A 20,503-nucleotide genomic window follows, 5' to 3' on the forward strand; every position below is an offset into this window, starting at 1 on the left:
TAATCTGTACCTCTCCTTGTAGATTGCGCGCTATCAGAAGAGGGCGCTAATGTAACCCACGAAATCCACCGAAGAAGACTTTTCCTACAGGAAGTCGCCTTTGTGAAATTCCGTTTGTTTTCTTTTGTTTGAGCGTGTTCACGCGGATGAACTCAGGCGTTGTGTAGATAATAATAGTCCAAAATGTCGAGCGTTAGACTCCAGGGCTTTCGGAGCTTTTTGACTGAACGCCTCACCGCCGTGGCCATGGAGGTGTTTGGTGAAGTTGAAAGTATCGTCGTGGAGTGCTGTGAGGAAAACAAGCGCCTGCGGGACATTCTGCACATGGTCCTCAACCCCGAGATAAAGTTACACAGGATAGGTTTGTTGCTTTTGGATCCTTGTGTTTCCAGTTGACTGACCTGTATTAGCTACACTTGAAGAGGAATTGTTAAATTAAAGCATTGCAAGCTTAATGCGACACCGTGTGTAAATACTGTAGGACGTGTGTGTGATGGGTGCGTAATTTAATGCTTTAGTTAGTTAGTTAAGACTAATACTAAAGGGCCCCCTCACGTTATAAAGCTGTTAATTAACTTTACCTCGATTGGCCTTTACCACTAAACTACTGCGGACATGTTTCATAGGTAGTAACCCATCAGTCTAACACATACAAAATGACCAGTACCAGGTAGGACCCCATTTAACCTTAACAGAACTGCTTTAATTCTTCATGGCACGGATTCAGTCAAGTGCTGGAGATATTGATCCACAAAAATACGATAGCATCACACAGGTGCTGTTGTTTGTCTGCTGCACATCCACGTTCCCCCTTCCACCGCATCTCAAAACTGCTCTGCTCGACTGAGATGTAGTGACTTAAAAGGCCGTTTGAGTGGAGTAAAGCAATTGTGATGTTCAAGAAACTAGTTTGAGATCATTTGTGTTTTAGTACTAAGATGTCTAAAACTGCGCCATGAAACCGTTACATCCCCACACGGTTACACCACAACCAGCAGCCTGAATCATTGATACAAAGTAGGAAGAGGAACAAATAAAATACTGAAAAAAGCCAAACAATAACATTTTTAAGTTATCTAAGTGACTTATATATCATGTTTAACCTGAGTAGCGAAAGATGGCGGTGGGTTTGAAAACGATTTGCCGGATGTCCGGTTTTCTCACCGGCTCTAGTGAGCCTTGAACCCCCCCTCCAGCTATCGAGCTGGTGGGGAACTGATGTCTCTGAAATGACTAGTTGACTAACCGTGGCAGCCCTAGTACAAAGCATGATTTGTATTTGGATGTTGGAACAGAAAAATAATTTTTTCCAGTCTTCTGTTGTCCACTGTTGGCTAGCCTCAGTTTCCTATTATTGACTGATTAGAGTTGCATCTAGTGTGGTCTTCTGCTGCTTTAGTCCAGCTGCTTCAGGGTTTGATGTCTTGTGCGCTTACAGACACTCTTCTGCATACCGACACTCTTGTGTTGAAGAGCTTTTGATCAGGTGTACCTAACTGAGTGGCTGGTGATTGTGAATAACTCAATAACAGCTGTTCTGCATGGTGACTATTGATCCCCCCCCCCAACATGGTAAGAGTCTAAGGATAGTTGAGATAAACTGTTTCCATGTCTTATGTGTTCACTGACATGTCCACGTTGACATGTTAAAAGAATCTCAGGTTAAGGGGCAAGTACCATGACTCAAACTAAAGCAAAACATATATGATTACTATGTAATGTATTCAGTAATGGGTTTTTTTTCTATTTCCTATGACAGATGTTAATAACTACGCTGGAGAACAGCCCTCAGAGCCTAACACCGGGGTGGACCTTGAAATATCAGAGGGCCTCACTACGATAGCTAAAGCAGGGAAAATAGAATATGACTTAAGTTGGGATCAGCGACAAGTGCTGACTGAAGCTGACAACTTCATTACACCAGTCTGTGTTAAAGAAGAGCATATTGAGTGTGACATAAGTTTGGAGCAACATCTGGGGCTGGGTGAAGCCAACAACGATTTTACATCAGACTGTTTTGAAAACGGATCAAAAGAAGAGGAAGAAGAAGACATCACTGACACAAACCAGATTCATGTGGCAGGTACCAGACTTGAGGCTTCAGCTAATAGCTCAACTGATGAAGCAGCTGAAGATGGAGACTGTACCTCAGATGAGTCAGAAGCAGATTGCCAGATTGAAGAAGGGACAAGTGAGAGCCACACATTTAAAAAAGGCTCAGAAACTTCAAACACAAAAGTAAGTTTTGGCTTCTTAAATCTAAAATAACTTTGCTGAGAATCCAAAATGCTATTCCTAACTTCCCAAGGTCCCACACACACCTTTCAGTAAACGTGCACCAAAAGTAGACAATTGTCTAAATGTTTATTTTATTGGGGTTTATTTTTTCCTTTTATTTTCTGATGCTAAATAGCCAAGCCTGGAACTACAACCATTTCCCCCCTAAATCAGACACTCAATAAAATAAGTAAACAAAAACAGAAATCAATGATTACAACTTATTAGATTGACAACACATCAGCAACCTGAGAGTTCCTAGAGATCTGCAGGTCTTAATGCTCAATTCCAATTTTTTGATCAAATCCAATTTTTTTTCTTCTTGTTCACACTACATATAAAATGTGACAGCAAACGCGCTCTAGTGTGAACCCTCAAAGTGATCTGCATGTGCAAAAGAAGACGTCACACATAGAGCAGGGCGATATGGCCAAAAATATTTATCACGATATATATTTGAAAATTTGCGATAACGATATAACTGACGATATAATTGATGCGAGACAAAATACAACTCCACAACATTACTAGCGCAAAAAGACAACCTTCCATTTATTTTCACTTATACAAGAAGCTGGTTTTTATGTACATTAAAGCTTTATAAAAATGTAACAGTGCAAATGCAAATTCCTTGCTTTAACCAAAAGACATTTCCAGTAGAAATGGGCTGACACATCCTGAGCATAAACATGTATAATATCCACTGAAGTTAAAAAGAGGTGCTTTGCAACATTAAACTGCAGTGTGCAGTGCGTATTTTTCGGACCATAAGGTGCACGGGATTATAAGGCACATTAAGCGAAACAAAGCAGTCAGATAAATCAAACTTTATTAAACTCATTCTTCTTGCTTCCTCCACTTCTGTACCATTGATTCATTAATGTTGAATTCTCTGGCAGCTGCTGTATTCCCATGTTGCTGCAGTATATTAATGACTAACCTCGTATTGTGGATGGATTATCTCAGTTGTTCTCCTGACTGAAGTTTTGTCCGTTTACAGTATCCTGCCATGCGATTGCATTTGTCTCTAACTATCAGGAACTTTAAGGTTAACTTTTATAAGTGGAAAAGTGTTAGTGTTCGTCCTCCAGCTTCACTGTTTATGTTATGCTAACATAGCTGTGTCGCTAGCGATCAGGTAGCACATCATTATATACCAGCTAGCCCAACTTCAGTAACCCTACAAACGTCACTGCTGTTTAGTTTCCTGTCTTCATTTATGTTGGAAGTGATAGTGGAGCTGTACGTTAGAATTTTTCCAGAAATCTCAGTCAGAACATGCAATATCATGCTTAGGTAACTAGCGAAACTAGCGAGCTAACTTCCGCTAGCTTCCTGCTAACTTCGAACTCCGTTAAATGTAATAAATTTTGTTTTCATGGATACCTGGAAGTTAAACTTCATAGTTTCACCTGGTAAAGAAGCAATGCTGATCGTTTTATTAAAGATGAAAGAATTTAGACAGTTTTTAACTCTCAGTGATGCTGCAGTGTTCGTTTGACCTGAAACATACAGAGTTTAGGACTCAGATTACTCCCAGATTTAAGAGCATCTTAGTCCAACAAATACCGTATTTTCACGACCATAAGGCGCACTTAAAAGTCTTAGATTTTCTTCAAAAAGTACGGCGCGCCCTGTAGCACAGTGCACCCTGTGTGTTGTAATGAGGACGTAGTAGAGAACACCATGAGAACGCTACAGGGTGAAGTGTGTGCGTTGACTTTATCGCACATACCTGTATAAAAGAACTGGTATGTGCGTTATGCAGGACATCGTTGTTTTAACAACCCTGAAAATGGCGAAGAGACACGCTTACGAAGCACAGTTTAAACTGAAGGCCATCAGCTATGCGGAGGAACATGGAAATCGAGCAGCGGCGAGAGAATTTAAGATTAACGAATCGATGGTTCGCAATTGGAGGAAGCTAGAAAACAAGCTCCGGCAGGTCAAGAAAACGCAGCTGAGTTTCCGCGGACATAAGGCGAGGTGGCCCGAGTTGGAGGAAAGACTCGAGCGGTGGATCATCGAGCAAAGAACGAGCGGGAGAAGCGTTTCGATGGTCACCATTCGGCTAAAAGCAGTTTCACTAGCTGAAGAGATGAACATTGAACATTTCCAAGGAGGTCCGTCTTGGTGCTTTCGTTTTATGAAACGGTGCCATTTTTCCATCCGGACCAGGACTACGGTAGCGCAGCAACTTCCAGCGGATTATAAGGAAAACCTGGCCATCTTCCGCTCCTACTGCAGCAAACACATCGGCGACAAAAACATCCAGCCCAGCCACATCACAAACATGGACGAGGTCCCGCTCACTTTTGACATCCCGGTGAGTCACACTGTGGAGAAGAAGGGGACCAGCACGGTAGCGATACGCACAACGGGGTATGAAAAGTCTTCTTTTACTGTTGTGCTTGGCTGCCATGCTAATGGACAGAAACTGCCGCCTATGGTGATTTTTAAGCGAAAGACTTTGCCTAAAGAGAAATTTCCAGCAGGAATCATCATTAAGGCAAATGAAAAGGGCTGGATGGATGAGGAAATGATGAAAGAGTGGCTGAGGGAGGTGTATGAAAGGAGACTAGGTGGTTTTTTCCACGCATCACCATCGCTCTTAATCTGTGACTCTATGCGTGCCCATCTCACAGCCGATGTGAAAAAACTAGTGAAACAAATGAACTGTGAGCTTGCTGTCATTCCGGGAGGCCTGACAAAGGAACTCCAACCGCTGGACATCTGTGTGAACCGCCCGTTCAAAGTAAGGCTGCGAGCGGCCTGGAAGCGATGGATGACCGATGTAGACCACAGTTTCACCAAGAGTGGAAGGCAGCGCCGGGCGAGTTATGCCACAATTTGCCAATGGATTGTAGATGCTTGGGCTAACATGTCTGATGGCACTGTTGTTCGAGCTTTCGCAAAAGCCGGCATCATTTCCGAGGAGCCGCACGGCACGGAAAGTGACTCTGACAGTGAAGAAAGTGAACCTGGCATGTTTGATGGAGATTTAGCGCAGCTGTTCAATTCAGACACAGAGGATGAGGACTTCGATGGGTTTGATTGATGATAAAAATGTGAGTACCAAACTTTGTTTTGCTCCTGCTTTATTTTTAAATACGCACATTTGTATGCTTGTGTGTTGTTGATGATGACGAATACTGGTAATAGAAATGTGAGTAAGGTACCGAACTCAGGTTTGCTCCCGCTTTATTTTTTAAATACGCATACAGTACTTGTATGCGCCCTATAATCCAGTGCGCCTTATGTGTGTGTTAAATACAGTAATGGCACACATAACTGAGACTGCGCCTTTTAGTACAGTGCGCCTTATGGTCGTGAAAATACGGTACGACAATAACGACGGCCGCTTGCATGTTCTGCAAAAAAATGTGCTTTGTCGTATATCTGACGGACAAACACCAAACCAGTTCCACATCACGGAAGTTGCACCATTTTTACAAACCAATTCTGGTTCATCTGTTTCACTCAACAATTGGCCATGTGCGTATGAAAACAAAGGCACTGCGCATGCGCGTTTTACTCATATTCTATCGCGATATTTCATTTTCCTATCGTTGCCTAACATTATACCGGTATTACCGTGAACGGTATAATATGGCCCAGCCCTAGTCACACACAACGTGCTCTGTTTAGACCCAGAGCAAACAATATTGTTTGACCGATGGCCCTTAATATAAAGACTTGTTTCGCACTTTACGTTTCCCAATTTTTCTTTAAGTTATAAAGTTATTTTGTTATTTACATATAGCCTAATAACAACTACTACTACTACTACTACTACTACTACTACTACTACTATACTTATTGTTGTTTTAGAGAGGAGCGGTGCTTCAAAGGATAGTTGCAAATTTCTGTCAGAATCTGCAGATTATACAGTACAAATAAAATGTTCACGTTTCTCCAACGCTGTCTTCCCAACAGTTTCACTAACATCTACACTGGATGGCCAGGAAGTGTTCATAATGTCTTCTTGGGCGCTTCTCCGGCACTGATAATTGGCGTATCGGATATGGGTCGCATAGGGTCAGAAAAGTCGGATTTGATGTGCTTTCGCCTGTAGTGTGAACGTAGCCTTAGTCTTTCTCTTCCTAACTTGTGAATTTTCAGCCACTTTTCTGTGCAGATTACTTTACGTTCTGATGTTTTTAGGCTGTTTTGCTTACACAGCATTACTAAGGCAGATGAATTTAAGTGCCATCAAAAATGCTTAAGCTTGTGTTTCTTTGAGTAGCTGATGGTTGAGGGCTGCTGTCCAATGAGATTTTGTTACTATGTAGTGAAAGCCTCTCTGTGCTTTTGCTGTTACTGCTGCACAACCCCAAAGAAGAATATTGCCACTCCAATGTTTAGGGACTGCCAAGGCTTTCTTTCATCAAATGCTGCTCCTTTTATCTCGTAAACCTTTGACTCAACTTTATCTGTCCATGCCACTTGTTTACAGTATGACATGTTGCTTTGCATACCTCAGACATTGAGGTTTGCGAGAATGTGCCATGCAAGTTTTACCTTTAGACTCTGTTTGCGCATCAGCGCTTTACAGTGAAATGTTGCATCACTAGCTCCCTGTCAGCTAAACCTTTCAGTGGGTCTTTTGCTTTATGGAGGCTTTACTTTGCTCGTCTGCTCAGCATTTACATCGTCTGAAAGTTTTATTGGCCATCCACATTTTGTGCTGACTTCGTTTCCCTTAGCTGTCATTTCTTTAGTTCACTTAGGGTAAGAGACATCTCAAATTCACGGAAATAAAAAGTGTCAGTGAATTAGCTTTTGAAGAACTGGATTTTTTTTTAAATGTCTGCATTCTTAGTAGTCTTAATGGGTTTGACTTGGAAGTAGAGCGCTACTTATTAAATAATTGTTTCAAGTGCACATGCAGCTTAACACCACCATCCGGAATTTATTGATGCATGCTTATTCAAGATATGATGTAAAATTAAGCCTGAGTAATGCTCTGAAGTCCTTACAAACATCCTTACAGCTAGTTTGAATCAGTAGTGATACAATCACTGTTGTTCCCAAAACATTTGATGATTCAGCGATCAAATGGCCTGCATTTGTATAGCGCTTTACTCAGTCCCTAAGGACCCCAAAGCGCTTTACACTACATTCAGTCATCCACCCATTCACACACACATTCACAGACTGGTGATGGCAAGCTACATTGTAGCCACAGCTGCCCTGGGGCGCACTGACAGAGGCGAGGCTGCCGGACACTGGTGCCACCAGGCCCTCTGACCACCATGTTTGTTTGTTCAATTAAATCCCATTCCTGTTCAACTGTGAGAACCTTTTGTTTCCCATTTTAATAATTACTGCTGAATTAACTGCCATAAGTGATCTAGGATATTGACCGATGAATTGGCCGTAAGTTTCAAAAATGAGCAGCCTCTATTGATGAAATGCGGGCGAGTGCAGTCTGAGTTTCTGGTGCTTCAGAATTTTTATAAATAAAAATAGTACAAGTCTGATGGTTAGTAAAAATGTGTATGTAAGGAGTCTGGAGTCTTTTGTACTGCAAAACAGCATTTGGAATTACTTTGTCCAGATAAATGGTTAATCTATTCAATAACTTGATGATTCAATGACTTGATAACTTGATGCTGACTTTGCTTACAGCTATAAGTGGCACTCATTTTGAAGGTAAAGCAGCTCTCACACAAGTTTAGAGAAAAATGTGTCATCACACCAAAGTGAAGGGTTAGTTGGCCAATCCTTTTTCTCAATATACATGATTCCATAATGGTGTCATCTGCAAATATTTGCAGAAATTACTTTTTATGCTTTTAGATGCTTTTATTTGTCTTTTGTTTGTATTTTTTTAGCAATTAAAATTCTTTTCTCTTTCTTTCCTTGGGTGAAATTCTTTGGAAGAAGCTAGTGTGCCCCCTGCAGAAAACCATGCTAGAATTTCCAAGGTAAGAATGGCAAGAACCTCAATAATCACCCTCCCAGCTTGCTAAAAATAATAATAATAATAATGATAATAATTATGTGTCGTACAGGTTGACGCCCATGAAATTCACCAGTGTTGTCCCATCTGAATGCCAGTCGTTTATTGAAAGGCTCAAAGAAGCCTACAGGGACTTTCCTGATGACCAGAAGCCTTTGATAACCAAAATGGGCCTCACAACAGATGTGGAATGGGTGGACTGTGCTTCTGGTAAAGTTCCCAAAGGTTCCCTCCTATCCTACCAGTGCCCTGTGCCATCAAGTCAGGGTTATACGATAAACAGTGATGCTCCCTCTCGGCTGCCGCTTCCTCTATCTCACCATGAACTTGAATCAGTGTCTGCCATTCCTACACTTAGCGCCAAGGAGCAGGAACATGTAAATGCCATGCAGGTCACCTGGGAAGAAGCACACACTCTGGAGAAATCCACTCGTGGCTGTAGGGAGAACATAAAGAAACTGCAGAAGCTGCGCTTGACCAACCGTTTCAGAGAGATCTGCAAACTCAAATCGGGACAAAGCAATATCGAGCATCTGATATTTAAGATTCAGAAAGGATTTTCTCTGAGCAAAGCAGCACAGATAGAGGAGGAAATAAAAAATGAAGCTTTCCAGCAATATTGTCGGCAAATGTGCGTCAACTGGTACCCCTGTGGTTTTGTCGTTCATCCGAATGCTCCGTGGCTGGGGGCGAACCCTGATGGGTTGGTGTACGATTCCAATGAGACCAACAGTTTTGGACTGGTCCATGCTAAATGCGTCAAGTTTCGGAGCTTCATTGATTGCGCTTTCCTGATCTGTCGCAATGGAGTCTTACAGTTGAATAAGAATCACCCGTACTATTGGCACATCCAGGGAGAGATGATGGTTACGGGCACATCATGGTGTGATCTGTTGGTGTTGTCCAGAGAAGACATGCTGGTTCAGCGTATATACCGTGACAACGTCATTATCAAGATCATGAAGAAGAAATTGGACGAGTTCTTTTTCTATTACTTCTTGCCAGCAAATGTAAAGTTGTCATCGACATTATCAAATTAGTGTTGTATGCTGTTTTTCCCCTATGGGCCAGATTAACGGCCAACATAAGATGGGTTAGTGCAGTTTTTTTCTCCACTGCATTACTGAAGCATGCAACACTTTCTTTAATTTTTTCACAATAAAAACATCCTGCTGGTTTAACTCTTGAGCAGAAGAGTTCTGAACCTTTCCAGGTTCAGTATACATGATCAATAGCTTAACTCCACTCAGGTTTTTGTCTAAAATCATTAATACACAGTAACTAAATAGGAGGCTATGGCTTCATGTGGAAAATGCATGTTAGCATGATGTTCTCTGAACATTTGTTTTAAAGTCATCTTTTCTGCTGGCATTATTGTAAATGTAACTTTCTCATTACTTTTTATTGGCGATTTATGTATTTTTTGAACTTCTTAATTTGTGTCATTTTAGTTTAGTTTCTTTAAAAAAATAAAATCTGCCAGACCTTACATGCAATTATTTGTCACTTTCCCCTCCTTATTACTGCATGATTCCACGCTGTAGTCCTGCGTACACTGTGATTATTTTATTGAACTAATCAGTTTACCAATAATTTGCACAGTTCTTTGATTACTTTTTGTACAGTGTTAAACAAAGAGTTGGACTGTTTTTGAAATAAAAAGGTTTAAAGAGAAAAAGATATTTCTGTGTTGGTTTAAAGTTCTTTTAACTATAGAGATTGAAAATGTGACGTCACTCAGGGGTAAGACCGCAAAGAATTCTGGGAACTCGTGGCAAGAGGTACTAGCGCACGCAGGCTTTCAATTGAAATCAGTTATACAGCGATAAAAAGAAACACAAAAAATGGCAAGAAGCTGTTGTATTATTAACTGCAATAGCCGGTCGCATGACAGCCACGGGAAGCCGACGGGTAAAGAGATCGGTTGTTATCGGATTACGTCGTTGAAGAGAAATTGTTCGAGCCATGTTTCCGAAGTAACAAAGAGGCGACTGGATTGCAGCCATTCAAAGACAAAATATAACGTCCCAGAACACTCCAGCTCACAGGTTAGTCTGCTCCAAGCATTTCCACAAAGGTCAGTCTGCTGTTGTAGTTAATGAGTCATTTTTCTTAACATAATTGGTGATATAGGTTACATGCAAGTCTGGCGCTGAACAGAAATTGTCGCTCCTTTGTTTATTGTGCATAAATAGTGAATTGTCCTGACACAATATTGCGTTTCGCTTCTGTTATTACCATGGTACACTGACAAAAACATATACTTTTATTCACAGGATAAAACAGTTGTTTTGTATCACTACACTCAAAAAAATGAATGGGATGAATTGTTCAGTTTAAAATAATTATTTATTTTCATTTTACTTAAAATATATGTCTTTGTTGAGTTAAAATATGTTTTTCTAATAAAGTCTACATAATTGTGTCTATTATTGTCTGTACAGAAGACTAATGTGTTACTTGAAGACATAACATTTAATTTAAGTTAATTAGGATTGATATACTTCATATATCCACAAGGTGGCAGTAATCCAACAACAGAGGTCATAAAAAACCAAAGAATAACAGGCTTGGGCCTGCTCATGCGCAAGACTTGAAATTTATCGAAAAAACGTTGTTTTGGCGGCAAGCTGCAGTTGGATTTTCATTTGTGAGAGGTAAGACCACGTCTTTCTTTGACTATGTTGTCTAGTATCTTCATATTGAGCATGGTTATATGTTGTGTTTGTCGCACAAGACATGTTACATATGTTGTCTATGCTTGTGCTGCGTTAGTTTTACTGGGTCTTAGACAAGTTAGAGATGTCAGATATTTCATCCTGTCATCCAAACAAGGGAACCGAGAGACCATTGGAAAGTTGGTGTGTATAGGTATACATCTAGGGCGGTATTTTTGTGCCTCTATTCTGAGCGCACGTAAAAAAAAATTTTTAAAAAAAATTCAAGCGCAAATGTTGCATTTTGAGAAAAAAATTCTTGAGTGAATAAAATTTTAATTTGAGCGAACCAAATTCATTGCTGCGTGCAAGAAATGTATTGTTTGCAATTATCCATCTACACATGAATTTGGACACGACGTGACCCCCTCTCACTCAGTTGTTGGTATTAGTGATGGGTCGTTCGCGAACGAAATGGCTCTTAGAGCCGACTCTTTGACGTGAACGACGAGAGCCGGCTCCTTATCGCGAGCCGTGACGGCTCGTGGGGTTTTTTTTTTTCTCTCACCCTCTCTCTCGCACTTTTTTCCGCTTCACTCTGCACGCGAGCCTTGTGCTTTACGCTGGGCAGAGGGGGGAGGGGCGGTAGTTACACTCAGTAGCACAGGAACAGAGCCAGAAGGAGAGAGAGAGAAAGAGAGCCAGGGACAACAACTTCACATTAGAAAGGTATAGTAATCATCCACAACTATTTTCGGTTGCAGATGATAAAGGATTCAGAAAGTGCGGATTCATGCGGGCCCATATGACAGAGAATGTGCATGTTCTTTTTGTTTTCATATTATAATTTATATTTAATTGTGTTTTGCAGTGTTTTGTTGTTTTCACTTTAAATTTGTAAAAGGAAACAGCTGAAAATTTAAATAGTTAAAAGTTGAAATGTGAATAGTTGATTTTTGTATTATATGATTTATTTATTACATTTTATGTGGCGTGAATAAATAAAAGTATATTTACAGTGGTCCCTAGAGACAAAGCACATACAAACTTCAAATCACGTACGAACTCTGAAGCATGTACAAACTCCAAAACACGTAAAAACACGTACAAACTCCAAAACACGTAAAAACTCAGAAGCATATAAAAACTCAAAACACTTACAAAAGACAACAGAAGTGCTCCAGGATGCTGGGCGCAGTGTTGAGCTTTTGTTATCTTGTGGCTACACAATCCAGCAAGTACCAACGACCGGATTTGGTGTGTGATAGTAACAGGTAGATGAACTTTTTTTTAAATTATTTGAATATATTTGAGTGCCTGTGTATAAATACACAAACAATACACACATGCTTTCAATTGTGTAATTTAAGTGATCTAGTAGCTCTGCTTTGGAAGTTCAGTTCATGCTAGAAATGTGTTTTGGAGTTTGTACGTGTTTTGTCTCTAGGGGCCACCACATATATTTATATATAAACATATATAAATAAAACCACTTTTTTACGTTAGTAATTCCTTTTGTGCATAATTTTATATTATTGTGAATAATAAATTAATTAAAGCAACAAAACAACCTGAAGAGCCGGTTCGGAGCCGAAAGAGGCGGCTCTTTTTAGTGAGCAGAGCAAAAAGAGCCGGAAATCCCATCACTAGTTGGTATTTGCTCTTGCTCAGATCTCTGCTCTCCAAACTCGATTTAGCTACATTCTGGACCGTGTTTCTGGAAAGTAGTAGCTAGCAAGCTGATTGGAGACTGTAGCAGCCAATCAGAATTTTAGCATCCAAGTCTGTGATTGGTTGGTTGTGTGGCACATTTAAAACGGTGTACAGAGAGTTGAGCGGATCTGATCAAGAGCAAATGCAAACAACTGAGCGAGAGGGGCTGTCATTGTGTGTGTATATGGATAATAGCAAACACTGAAATACATTTCTTGCATGCAGAAATGAAATTTTTTCGCTGAAATTAAACTTTTCTAAGATCAAAATAATTTTCTCCACAAAATGCAACATTTGAGCTTGCATTTCTTTTTTTTACTGCACTCAGAATAGATGCACAGATGAAGTATGTCCCTCATAGAGCAAACCTGGGAATAAGATGAGATATAATAGTACAAATGATAAAATTTAGTGTGCCTGTTTATCCCAGGTTATTGTAAACAATTGTATTAACTGCTAACATGTTAATATCCTTACTTTGCGGAATGTGTAAGACACATTTTTAATGTTTCTTTGCTTGTTAAAGCGATTAGCTAAAGGGGTTCTAGGATATTTTTCCACTTGCTTTATTGAGATTGCTTTATTGTAATTTGAGAATCACACAAATGTCTAATAGCATAACAATGATAGCATGAAGTTGTGACATTTAAAATCCAAAAATTGAGGGCCAGAAGCCACTGTGACACCATTGTTGTGCTCTATCAGTCATCTGTATTATATGAAAATGGTCTGTAAAGACAGCATGTTTCCTAGCAGAGTTATACATATCAACATGGTTATAAATTAAATTTTGTTAAATAAACACTACATTTTTTTTAAATGAAATTATTGACGAAAAATAACTGGACAGACAGAAGGTCAACAGACCTGATAATTTTTTCTATAGAAAGTTGGCACATGGCAGTGTCAATCTCTTGCTTTTTTTCTGAGTAAGATTTTATTTACTTGTAATTCAATCAATAATTTTTAAGTTTTTTCCTGGCCTTTACCTGCTCCCTCTTATACTGATGTGGTGTATGTGGTATGCCTGTGCTTGCATGTGGTATGTGAACTGTCATACTTTTTTCAAAAAAAACTGTTTTACGAGTTAAGTTTTGTTTACTTTACTTTTATGTCTTCTCCAGATCTGAATGTGGCAGTGTAAAGGTTGCAGTGCAAGGACCTCAACTAGGGGCCAATTACTTAAACATTATAGATTAAAACATCCAGATTATGGGCACTGGCGCCCATATCCTTGCCCATATATTAGTTGTCCATGCACATTTAAGTCATGGAATGCACTCAGGTCCCATTTTTGTAGGATTCATAACAGAGAGAAATCACAGAAAACATTGTCACTGGCCACATTCAGCTGCCATGTTTGTGGATTCTCTGAAGTTACCTCTGAAAAGGAGTATTTTAGTCACATAAATTTGCATCTGAAAGCAAATGAAACGGTCCCATGCGTGTTCAAGGGTTGTACAATTATGACAAACATCTATGGAACATTCAAATCACATAAAAATAGAAAACATCTTGGTTATTCTTACAGTGACTTTAAAGGTGGAATAGTAACAGTAAGAGACCGTTTTAACAGGCCAGCTCCTGAAGGGGAACATGAAGACAGTGAAGTATTTGACGAAGGCCAGGTGGAAGTGCAAGACTTGTCTCAGACTGGGATCTCTAAAAGTGATGAGAGGATGATAGAAGAGAAATTTGCAGTGATGTTGCTTAAGCTGGAAAATGTACTCCATGTTCCAAGCAGTGCAGTGGATGAGTTTTTGCAGGACTTGCACTTCCTGATGAGTTCTGCATCCCTGACTGCAATAAATGCCATAGTTACAGATTTTTGTACAAAGCAAAGTCATATTAATCTTAATGTGAAAGAAATTGAGGATTTGGCCTCTGCAGTCTGCATCTCTAACCCTCTGACAAAAACACTTGGACATATGGGTACACTTGGAACTGCTTTTAAGCGGAAACAGTACTTCAGCAAAAAGTTCCATGTCGTTGAACCAATTGAATATATTTTGGATAAGGAGAGCAACCACACCTACCAATATATACCATTACTGCAGACCCTACAACAGCTCCTAACAAAGAATGGTATAGTAGATGACATAGTAGAAAACTACAATGCTCAATCCAAGGAAACTGAAAGTATGCAACAAGAATACAGATCATTTCAAGATGGAGAATTTTTCAAACAAAATCAGTTCCTGTCTGCTGATGAATTGAGAATTACCGTGATGCTTTACATTGATGATTTTGAAGTATGCAACCCTCTCGGTACTTCAAGAAAGAAGCACAAACTTTGTGCAGTGTACTGGATATTAAGCAACTTATCCCAAGACCAACACTCCTCTTTGTCATCCATCTACTTGGCAATACTGTGTAAAAGCAGCTACGTCAAGGAATATGGGTATGAAAAAGTGCTTGAACCTCTTTTGTGTGATTTGGCAGTCTTGGAGGAGCATGGGGTATTTGTCCCACAGATTGGAAAAAATATTAAAGGCATGGTACAGTGTGTAGCTGCAGACAATCTAGGTGCTCATGGGATTGCAGGTTTTGTGGAGAGCTTTTCAGGAGAGTATGTTTGTCGATTTTGCACAGGACGCTTCAGCGACTTTCAGACCAAACCGGTACTTTCTGGAGAGTTTACTCTTCGATCCAAAGACCTGCACAAAGAACATGTCAAACATGCAGTAGAGAGTGGAAAGCATTGTGTTGGAGTAAAAAGGCCATGTGTGCTGACGGAAAATCTTTCTCATTTTCATGTGACAACTGGATATCCACCTGACATACTCCACGATCTTTTGGAAGGTGTTGTTCCAGTGGAACTTGCACAGTGTCTGGGTATGTTCATATCCAAAAAATACATCACTTTGGACTCTTTAAATAAAGTGATTGTCAGTTTTCCCTATAAGGGAAAAGATAAAACAAACCGTCCACATATTGTTCCACGAACATTGTTAAGAAAAAATACAATAGGTGGCAATGCAGCGGAAAATTGGACTCCGTTAAGATTGCTGCCCTTCTTGATTGGAGATGTTATACCTGACGGTGATCCAGTGTGGGAAATCATTTTGGATTTAAAGGAGATAGTGGAACTTGCTGTTGCCCAGATCCATACAGAAGAATCAATTGGATATCTTCAGTTCAAAATTTCTGATCACAGACAGAAATATCAAGAAGCATTTCCCAACAAAAAACTTCTGCCAAAGCATCACTACTTGGAACATTACCCTCAGATGATCCGATGTTTTGGTCCTCTTGTTGGATTATGGACAATGCGATTTGAGGGAAAACACAGTTTTTTCAAGGAAGTGGCTCATCATACCAAGTGTTTCAAGAATGTTGCTCTAACACTGTCAAGGAAACATCAAATGCTGATTGCCTATCACTTACACTCATTACATCCACAGAAATCTGGAGTTGAAGTGTCAAGTGCATCAAGAGTTCCACTTGAGGTTCTGAAAGATGACATTTCTCTGCCTATCAAAAAGATGTATCCTGACATGACAGAAGTAAACATGACTAAAAGTGCAGACTATAGAGGGATCAACTACAGAAATAGAATGATCGTTATCTGTGGTTTTACTGATGGGCTGCCTGAATTTGGAGAGATAATCAGATTATGTGTTGTTCAGGGTACACTGAATTTCATTGTCAGCAAGTTTTCGTCTTGGTTTAGGGAGCACTACCGGGCCTTTGAACTGCAACCATGTACAAGTGGCAAAATGTCCCTGATAACATATGATGAACTGGCAGAGAAGTACCCATTAAATGACTACTTCATTGGTCCCCTTCGAATGGTTACATTGAAAAGATATCCTTACATCAAAAGCACACAATGAATATGTGAGTAAACAGCTGTAATTAATACCTTACTCAATATGCACTTTAATCTCACTGGCATAAGCACCTAAAGTAGCATCTGGCTTTATTGTGATGTTCAGCCACTAACTCCTTGTGACTTGTTGAATCTAACAGTCTGTTAGGCCCATCAGTACATCTTCTAGACAAGAAAACCTTTAATCTGTGTTTATGTTGAGATTAGCCAGAATTTTTCTCACTTCTCTGTTAAGTACCGTTGTGAAACATGTTGACATCTCAATTTTAATACTTTCAATTTTGTACGTAGTTACTGGATTTATGTTCATGTATATATATTTTTTCTTTTCTAGACTGAAGCACGGAATCGAATGATGGCTGAACCAGTAAAACTGCGGATCATCCTTGGTTCCAACAATACTGAAAAACTGACGATAGCATCGGGCATGCCAAAGTCTGTGGAGGATCTTTCAGATGAGAGCAAACGTCAGTTTGATATTCAGGGGGACATTAGACTCCAGTACATGGACAGTGACTTTGATAATGAGTTTATCAACCTTAAACGAATGGATGATATTCAGGACAAGAGCACAGTGAAAGTCATCTGTCTGACTGATGCTTCAGACTTTGGTGAAGTTGGGATGAACCAAAGTGGGGAAGAAACGTCACTATCATCTTCTGACACACTATTACTTTCATCCTCTGACTCCGAAACTGCTCGATCTCAGTGGCCTGCAGAATTCCAAATACCAAAGTTTCCGTATGACGTGGAGATGCAACTTCAAAGTGCAAACCAGGCTTTCATATCAAATGGAATTCTTCTGAACCCAGGACACAAACTTAAGTCAGACATTTTAGAAGCTCTAGCTGAGAAAATCATGACGTTTAAGGCATATCCTTCAAACTTGGAAATAGAATCTGTTGCTGAAGCTTTAATCAAAGCACATCCATGCTTAAGAGAACAAGGATCTTTCAGTGGTTTCTACGGATGGAAGATTAGCCTCAAGTACAAGATGGCAAATTATAGGACAAAGCTTAGAAACTTGGGGTGCCCAGAAGTGAGCATTAATTCCCTCAAGCACAAACCAACCGATCGATGTCACCCAGCATATGCTGTCAAAAAACCTAGAAAGGCAGAGGTAAATTTTTGTCCTCCTTATCCGGCTGGAGAGACCCAGGACAGCCTTGAAAGGGAGAGATTGGCATTGCTAACTGAGGTCAAGAAGAAGCATAATGAGATAGTTATCAAAGAGAAGATGGCCAGGACCTTTGCATACAGGAGGCAGGAACTTGTCAAAAACAATCCCATGATCGCCGACTTCAAGATCAGATGGCCAGGACTATTTAGTGTGGCTGAGGTATGAATCTTTATAAATAACAATAAAAGCTGTAATGGCTCCAGTAGTATGTATATGTGTACGTATAGTATATATAAATATAGTTACAGTACAGTATGTTGTGTTTGTTGACATGTTTTTAGGTAGAAGCAGAATTTGTAAGGATTACTACTGCTCCACTGGTTCCGAGGTTTCTTGCACAACTTGACCAATACACTGACCAACTAATAAAAGTCTTCAAGAATAAAGGAGGCGCTGCAGGGAGGAAAATCAGGCAAATTTTGGCCCCAGCCACACAGGTGCGTTTTTCTGTTCGCAGCAAAATGTTATGGCATTATAAGATCACTTTCAAATTTAAACAGCTAGTGTATAGTACCTGCAAGTTCCATTTTGGTATGCAAAAAAAGATGCCGTATTAGTTTGTCTTTCCCTCTGTTGCTTAATATGGATATGTATAATATGGTGGAAACCCTGCCCACATGTTAAATATTCATGTGATCATTAATTGGTCTTGTGTACATGTCTGTGTCAGCAGTGGATATGTCATTCATTTTGCATATACTGTCAGTTTGTGTCATTCTAAAGTATTTCTGTTTTCTCTTTCTGTACCTCTGTCACTCTCTCCAGAATGAAACTATTGAAAAGAGGAGGGAGTGTGTCCTCAGGGCACTACCTCTTTACCTAAATGAAGACCCAAGCATCCTCTTTAAAGAATACCTGGTTGGTAATTTTAGCGTAGTCTTTATCTGTATTAAACCAAATCTTGAATAACTAATGTTGTCACATTGTTATAATTTGCATGGAATCTGTTTAAATGCTTTGGGGAAATGTTAGGAGTTTTCCTGTAATGCAACTCAGGTCAGAATAAATGACACTCAGACAGGTTTGCAGGTTTAACGTGCACATGGGTGAGAGTTCAAACGGAGACTCACACTCCGCAGCAGTCGCCACCCTTTATTTATACTCAAGCATGTTTGCGTCACAGTCACATGAGTGGAAGAGATAACATATAACAGTAGAGACTTCATCACATGCAGGAAGAGATAACATACAATGGTAGAGACTTTGTGCTGAGCTTGCACAGTGTAACTTCTCTAGTACAAAGAGCAAACACATCTAGAGAACCTCAAATGAAATGTACTTCTATACATAAACATAATAAAATCTTTCAACAGGAATCTTTATGTATACACACATTTCAGGAAGAGTTATGCAATGTAATGCAATCCAATACTAAAAAGTTAGTAATACATAATACTTAGAGGATGCATATATATATAATGGTGATTCTATTTAGTATTTATTTATTTAACATTTTTTGTTAAAACTGTAGTCGAAAATAATGGCGCACCAGGGTGCAGAATCATTAGTCTTCCTGATATTGTGTTTATTTCATTAAAGGGTGACTTTGGCTTTTTTTTTTTTTAAGGATGCATTTTTCTGTGTTTTTGTGTCTAATTCCCAATGCGATGGGTTTTTGTTTTACTCTCTGTTTTAAAGGATTCTGATGCTACAGCTGTTCAAAGGGAGCTGGAACAAATTACCCTTGGTATCTTCACCATCAGTGTTGAAGGAGGTGATGCCAGCACTCCTCCAGCTGATGTGGGTATAACCATCGAGGGTGTTGAAGTTCTGCATGACCTGGGAGACATGGCCTCTGCGTGTGCGGTCTTAATGGGTGTGATATATGCACTCAATCTCAGTTATCCTCGGGAACTGAAAGCTTTCTTTGAGGTACTTCAGAAGGTCTTCCTTCATCTGGATGCCAGCAGACTCTCAACAAAGGTACAGATGCTCAAGAATAAACTGTATGAATAATCCAACCCTTCTTTTATTTGGATGAATGTTCTGTCAGATGGACAGAAGTTTTTGGGAGGCGAATAAAATGGAAATTTGGTTTAAAAAAATGTTGTTTTTTTTGGTGGGGGGGGGAACCAAAATTTGAGAGAGATTTAAAACATTTGTTTGTAAACAATTGCAATTACAGAGGTTTTACTCTTTTTGGGGGCGGGGGGGTTTAGGGCCTACTAAAAGATTATTCAAAGTATTTAGATTTAAATGGTTTCATTGAGAGACGATACAGGATGAATGTGCATTTTGCCGCATTTTAAAAAAGAACAATTCTTTCCATGTTAAAATGTTTGCCACTTGAGTTTTTTCCCTATACAGTGGTAAAATAAATGCTGTCAGTGGCAAGTGTTAAATGAGTTCTGTTAAGCTGCTGCAAAAAACTGAAAACTGGCAAGCTGTTTTATTGTCAGATCATAATGTTTGCATATTTTATTCAAGTTTTATTTGGGATGGTGATATCATTTTGGGAATATTAGTAGACTATTTGTTTTTATTATTATTATTATTATTATTATTATTATTACTTTTTTTTTTATCTAACCTGGTGACTGGAACCTGTTTATTCTGTTCTTCACAAATTTGTCATGGGATGCCGTCCAGGATTGTGGCTGTTAAGGTGAACAGTTCATTTTGATTTGTTAAAGGTTTTGTGGTCAACCTATTATGTGATCTTAAATGTTTTTTCTTCTGTTTCTGGCAGAGACATTTAATTTAAAATCGTTATTTTTATGGTGCATCTGTGTGCATACTATTAGTTACTAACCTTAATGGGTTAATAATGTGTGGTGCAGCTGTTTTGTTAAAGAAATGTTTAATGAATGTCTTGGCAATAAAGGAAATTAAAGAAAATAAGTGGCTTGTATTAAATTCATTTGTGTGGAACCTGTTGA

General features: G+C 39.4%; 1 protein-coding gene across 4 annotated transcripts; it reads left to right on the forward strand.

Annotated features, from left to right (window-relative positions):
* The first annotated feature begins 17 nt into the window (after positions 1 to 17).
* LOC113022713 (uncharacterized) lies at positions 18 to 19,707 on the forward strand. Of its 4 annotated transcripts, none has more exons than XM_026168416.1 (6): positions 18 to 361; positions 1,760 to 2,238; positions 16,779 to 17,783; positions 17,906 to 18,061; positions 18,390 to 18,482; positions 19,263 to 19,707. In XM_026168416.1, exons 1-6 carry the CDS (start codon positions 184 to 186, stop codon positions 19,578 to 19,580), a joined length of 2,229 nt encoding a protein of 742 aa, XP_026024201.1. In that variant the 5' UTR covers positions 18 to 183; the 3' UTR covers positions 19,581 to 19,707. The 4 variants fall into 4 exon arrangements, with proteins under 4 accessions (XP_026024201.1, XP_026024204.1, XP_026024203.1 ...); XM_026168417.1 differs by lacking the exon at positions 18 to 361 and adding an exon at positions 1,182 to 1,572; XM_026168419.1 differs by lacking the exons at positions 16,779 to 17,783; positions 17,906 to 18,061; positions 18,390 to 18,482; positions 19,263 to 19,707 and adding exons at positions 8,167 to 8,207; positions 8,295 to 9,629 and having other exon boundaries at positions 38 to 361.
* The last annotated feature ends 796 nt before the right edge of the window (positions 19,708 to 20,503 follow it).

The sequence above is a fragment of the Astatotilapia calliptera genome, chromosome 5 (assembly GCF_900246225.1).
Source record: "Astatotilapia calliptera chromosome 5, fAstCal1.2, whole genome shotgun sequence".
NCBI classification, from domain to species: Eukaryota; Metazoa; Chordata; class Actinopteri; order Cichliformes; family Cichlidae; genus Astatotilapia; species Astatotilapia calliptera.

Coding starts and splice junctions, on each gene's coding strand:
- LOC113022713 (XM_026168416.1), top strand. CDS start 184: ATGTCGAGCGTTAGACTCCAGGGCTTTCGGAGCTTTTTGACTGAACGC. Junction 362..1,759: donor GATAAAGTTACACAGGATAG/GTTTGTTGCTTT, acceptor TTCCTATGACAG/ATGTTAATAACTACGCTGGA. Junction 17,784..17,905: donor GACTATTTAGTGTGGCTGAG/GTATGAATCTTT, acceptor ACATGTTTTTAG/GTAGAAGCAGAATTTGTAAG.